Here is a 6,000-nt window from a genome sequence, read left to right on the forward strand (position 1 = left end):
TGTGTGTGTGTGTGTGTGTGTGTGTGTGTGTGTGTGTGTGTGTGTGTGTGTGTGTGTGCGTGTGTGTGTGTGCCTGCGAGTGTCCTGCTTCTTACATGTTAACATTTCACATGTCACTGCGCTCCGGCTGCAATATTACCACACATCTGAGCACACATTAAGCTCTGTGACACCATCTGTACCTTTGACTCCTTGTTACATAAAGGCCTGCATCATGTGGCAGAGGGTTCATGTGAAATATCAAAGGAAATGACTTGTCTGAATTCAACAACACAGAGATATGCAGCAGAAGAGAGGGGTGACAGAGATAGGGAGAGAGAGGCAGAGGCAGAGAGAGAGAGAGAGAGAGAGAGAGATGTAGAACACCAAATAAAGCATGCAGAGCAGAATTAGGCCAAATGATCAAAATCCAGAAAAGAGACGTTAAATTCTACAACCACCTAATAGGAAGCGATTCCCAAACCTTCCATAACAAAGCCATCACCTGCAGAGAGATGAACCTGGAGAAGAATCCCCTAAGCAAGCTGGTCCTGGGGCTCTGTTCACAAACACAAACACAAACACACCCCACAGAGTCCCAGGACAGCAACACAATTAGACCCAACCAAATCATGAGAAAACAAAATTATAATTACTTCACACATTGGAAAGAATCAACCCAAAAAATTTGAAAACTAGAATGCTATTTGGCCCTAAACAGTGAGTACACAGTGGCAGAATACCTCCCCACTGTGACTGACCCAAACTTAAGGAAAGCTTTGACTATGTCCAAACTCAGTGAGCATAGCCTTGCTATTGAGAAAGTTCGCTGTAGGCAGACCTGGCTATGTGCACACTGCCCACAAAATGAGGAGGAAACTGAGCTGCACTTCCTAATTTCCTGCCAAATGTATGACCATATTAGAAAGACATGTTTCCCTCAGATTACACAGATCCACAAAGAATTTGAAAACAAACCCGATTTTGATAAACTCCTATATCTACTGGGTGAAATAACACAGTGTGCCATCACAGCAGCAAGATTTGTGACCTGTTGCCACAAGAAAAGGTGAACCAGTGAAGAACAAACACCATTGTTAATACAACACATATTTATTTTCCCATTTGTACTTTAACCATTTGTACATTGTTACAACACTGTATTTAAACATAATAAGACATTTGTAATGTCTTTATTTGTTGGAACTTCTGTGAGTGTAATGCTTACTGTTGATTTTCAGTTTATTTCACTTTTGTATATTATCTACCTCACTTGCTTTGGCAATGTTAACATATGTTTCCCATGCCAATAAAGCCCCTTGAATTGAATTAGAGAGAGCACGAGAGCGAGAGCGAGCGAGAGAGAGAGAGAGAGGCAGATGGAGAGAGAGAGTGGGGCAGATGGAGAGAGAGAGTGGAGGAGTGTGACTGGGTACTGCAGTGTAGTGCAACATCTATGATATTATACAGGATGTAAGCATCTAGTAGTATGGGAGCAGCAGGAGAGCTAGGCCAGGGGGAGAGAGAGGCGGTGTAGAGAGGGGGAACAGAGAGAATGTGGATAGAGATTGGGAGGAGAGAGAGCATAGGGATGAGAGGGAGAGATTGGAAGAGAGAAAGCCCATCCGTCTCTTTGATTTCATGCTACTGTATCTCCTCTGGCAGTGCTGAAAGACAATCGCATTAGCAGAGGTTGCTATGGAGACAGCTAACGAGGATCCAAAATTACAGTGGCCAATTTGGTGTTTAAAGAATTGAGTAAATCCTGCACACCCAGCTCTCTTGGGAGCTTGGAGGTTGGCCAACCCTGGACTAGAGAGCTGTAAAATGAGCAGACAGCAGGATGTAAGCAGACAGCCACCGAGGTGGAGATCACAGGAGGTTGGTGGTACCTTCATTGGGGAGTCCAGGCTTGTGGTAATGGCTGGAGTGGAATTGTATCAAATACATGGTTCCTTTGTGTTTTATGCCATTCCATTTACTCTGTTCCAGCCATTATTATGAGCCGTTTTCCCCTCAGCAGCCTGGTGGAGACCCATAGAGAAATCTATAGAGACACCTGTCTCTGTGATCTGTGCACAGCTGGAATTAATGAGCAGACCACCTCTGGGCTCACACCCCTGGTAATCAAACAGACGACACAATAAAAGTCTGTTGTGTGTGTGTGTGTGTGTGTGTGTGTGTGTGTGTGTGTGTGTGTGTGTGTGTGTGTGTGTGTGTGTGTGTGTGTGTGTGTGTGTGTGTGTGTGTGTGTGTGTGTGTGTGTGTGTGTGAAAAGATTGAACGGTGCCTGTCCTAATTGGGTTCACGGAGCAGATATGGTCTTTATGTTCTCTAGTGCAGCAATTGTCTGCAGCTCTCGCTCGCTGCTGCGATGAAACATAAACCATCATACAAAGGACAGGCCGCACCATGCAGGCGTAATGCGGTCATTCATAATAGGGTAGTAATTGCTTCAAAGGTGCCATATAGGAGGAAATATTCCTTTCTTTCTGAATTTATTAAATCTAATTTCAGATGTGGTAATACCATTTCGATTATTGCCTAATTTGGACATGACTAGATTATGAATAGATAATTAAATTCGAACCGCACTTTGTAGCATTTACCATGCACATGCCACACAGACAGACTAGTCATGGGCGGATAGAGCAGTTATAAACGATTACCTCTCTTCCATCCTCTGTTAGTGGAAACGGTATCCGTTGGAGTTATATACCATCGGAGGCGGCAACGGCAGCACGAGAAACCGAGTCATAGCGATGGGCGCGTGAGCGGAGAGAAAAAAATAAAAGGTTATAGCAAATAGATAAAGCACAGTTATCTTTATTAATAATGATATGTTACAAATCATTATCAATGTGCCATTAACTGATTGGCGATCAGCTGGAGTAGTGCGCGTAGGCCTACCTGATCTGAGTGCTCGGCTCTTGTACCTGGTGTTGCTCGTCATCTTGGTTGCAAAAACAGCTGGACAAGGTCGCGCGCCCGCGTTCACGATGGGCTACAGTGTGGGCAGTCACTAAAATAGTAATTATGTTTGATTAGATTACAGACTTGACCTGATTAGAAACAGATGAATTGGAAAATTGTAAACTATTGTGCATTTTTAGATTGCATTTTCAAGACACTTATAGCTTAATGAAAACAAATAGGCCATAATAAAAACAATAACATGGAATCTCAAAAAGAGAGTGCTTCATTTTTCATAATTGTAACAGATAAACACAAGAAGAGCACTATACAACAAACAATCTCTACAAATATAGCCTAAAGCGAGAGAGATACATGAAAAATACTGCATTTATTTGACATTATTGTTGAGTACAAAACAAACAATAGCCTAGTTTCTGTCAACTTGAGACTTCAAGGAATTACATTTCTCAGAACTGTGTCAAGTTGTAGTTGGTTGTTATGGCCACAGACTGGTAGTCTAACACCATTCCTAAACCAGCAGATCTCTGAAGGGCTTTGGCCGTTATCTGACAAGTACAGTAGATGGGGCTGTATCATCACAATGGAAGAGCTGAGAGAGAGAAACTGCCTGACAAATGTATGACCATATTAGAGACACATATTTCCCTCAGATTACACAGATACACAAAGAATTAAAAAACAAACCCGATGTTGATACACTCCCAGATCTACTGGGTGAAATTCCACAGTGTGACATCACAGCAGCAAGATTTGTGACCTGTTGCCACGAGAAAAGGTCAACCAGTGAAGAACACACACCATTGTAAATAAAACACATATTTATGTTGATTTATTTTCCCTTATGTACTTTAACCATTTGTACATTGTTACAAACTGTATTTAAACAATATGACATTTGTAATGTTTTTGTTATTATTGAACTTCTATGAGTGTAATGTTTACTGTTCATTTGTATTATTTATTTCACATTTGTATTATCTACTTCACTTGCTTTGGCAATGTTAACATATGTTTCCCATGTCAATAAAGCCACTTGAATTGAGAGAGAGAGAGAGAGAGAGAGAGAGAGAGAGAGAGAGAGAGAGAGAGAGAGAGAATAATAAATAAATTCCTTGAATTGAATTGAGAGAGATTTCCATGTGGATAGATAATGTGTATGGTGCTGCACAATGGCAGCCTGGCTGATGTAACCCATGTGGATAGATAATGTGTATGGTGCTGCACAATGGCAGCCTGGCTGATGTAACCCATGTGGATAGATAATGTGTATGGTGCTGCACAATGGCAGCCTGGCTGATGTAACCCATGTGGATAGATAATGTGTATGGTGCTGCACAATGGCAGCCTGGCTGATGTAACCCATGTGGATAGATAATGTGTATGGTGCTGCACAATGGCAGCCTGGCTGATGTAACCCATGTGGATAGATAATGTGTCTGGTGCTGCACAATGGCAGCCTGGCTGATGTAACCCATGTGGATAGATAATGTGTCTGGTGCTGCACAATGGCAGCCTGGCTGATGTAACCCATGTGGATAGATAATGTGTCTGGTGCTGCACAATGGCAGCCTGGCTGATGTAACCCATGTGGATAGATAATGTGTATGGTGCTGCACAATGGCAGCCTGGCTGATGTAACCCATGTGGATAGATAATGTGTATGGTGCTGCACAATGGCAGCCTGGCTGATGTAACCCATGTGGATAGATAATGTGTATGGTGCTGCACAATGGCAGCCTGGCTGATGTAACCCATGTGGATAGATAATGTGTATGGTGCTGCACAATGGCAGCCTGGCTGATGTAACCCATGTGGATAGATAATGTGTATGGTGCTGCACAATGGCAGCCTGGCTGATGTAACCCATGTGGATAGATAATGTGTATGGTGCTGCACAATGGCACCCTGGCTGATGTAACCCATGTGAGCTGTGACTCACTAAGTCAGTGAGACTTAGAGAGCTGGTGTCAGCCAGGCTAACAGAATGCTGCTTACGGTGAGTAAATGTAGTAAAAAACAAACAAGTAAATTATTATTGTTCTAGTTGTGACACAAAGAGGAAGTGTTTTGATGGGTACTCAGAGTTGACCACTCAGTAATACCCCTATTCTCTGACTCCTCTCCTGGGAACAGATATATACGGGTTTATTTATCTAAAACATCAAAGGGACATGGCCTTAGAACTGTACTCTTAACCTAAACAGAACTCACTCTCCATCGCACTCTTTTCCCATCTCTCTGCCCCTGTTTACATTTCTAAAACAAGTGAAATTGGTAAACAAAAGTGAAATAAACAACATAAAATTAACAGTAGACATTACACTCACAAAATTCCAAAGGAATAGAGATATTTCATATTATGTCTATTTACAGTGTTGTAACACTGTGCAAATAGTTAAAGTACAAAAGGGAAAATAAATAAACATAAATATGGGTTGAATTTATAATGGTGTTTGTTCTTTCATGGTTGCCCTTTTCTTGTGGCAACAGGTCATACATCTTGCTGCTGTGATGGCACACTGTGGTATTTCACCCAATACATACATGGGAGTTTATCAAAATTGGATTTGTTTTTGAAATCTTTGTGGGTCTGTGTAATCTGAAGGAAATATATGTCTTTAATATGGTAATATATTTGGCAGGAGGTTAGGAAGTGCAGCTCAGTTTCCACCTCATTTTGTGGGCAGTTTGCACATAGTCTGTCTTCTCTTTAGAGCCAGGTATGCCTACGGCAGCCTCTCACAATAGCAAGGCTATGCTCACTGATCCTGAACATAGTCAAAGATTTCCTTAAGTTTGGGTCAGTCACGGTGGTCAGGTATTCTGCGCTGTGTACTCTCTGTTTAGGGCTAAATAACACTCTAGTTTGCTCTGATATTTTGTTAATTCTACCCAATGTGTGCAGTCCTCAAAGCATATCGCATGTACAGTAACAAACAGGTACAGTTGAAGTCGGAAGATAACATGCACTTAGGTTGGAGTCATTAAAAGTAGTTTTTCAACGACTCCACAAATTTCTTGTTAACAAACTATTGTTTTGGCAAGTCGGTTAGGACATATACTTTGTGCAGGACACAAGTCATT

At 41.9% G+C, this 6,000-nt stretch overlaps 1 protein-coding gene across 1 annotated transcript in view; it reads right to left on the reverse strand.

Moving 5' to 3' along the window:
- The window catches only part of septin5b (septin 5b), a 60,374-nt gene extending 57,400 nt beyond the window's left edge, over nt 1-2,974 (reverse strand). The window contains 2 exon segments of the mRNA XM_031802543.1: nt 2,649-2,662; nt 2,890-2,974. Of these exon segments, the coding sequence (XP_031658403.1) occupies nt 2,649-2,662; nt 2,890-2,932 (57 nt within the window). The 5' untranslated portion in view covers nt 2,933-2,974.
- Between the last annotated feature and the right edge of the window lie 3,026 nt (nt 2,975-6,000).

This window comes from Oncorhynchus kisutch, linkage group LG23 (assembly GCF_002021735.2).
Source record: "Oncorhynchus kisutch isolate 150728-3 linkage group LG23, Okis_V2, whole genome shotgun sequence".
NCBI lineage: Eukaryota > Metazoa > Chordata > Actinopteri > Salmoniformes > Salmonidae > Oncorhynchus > Oncorhynchus kisutch.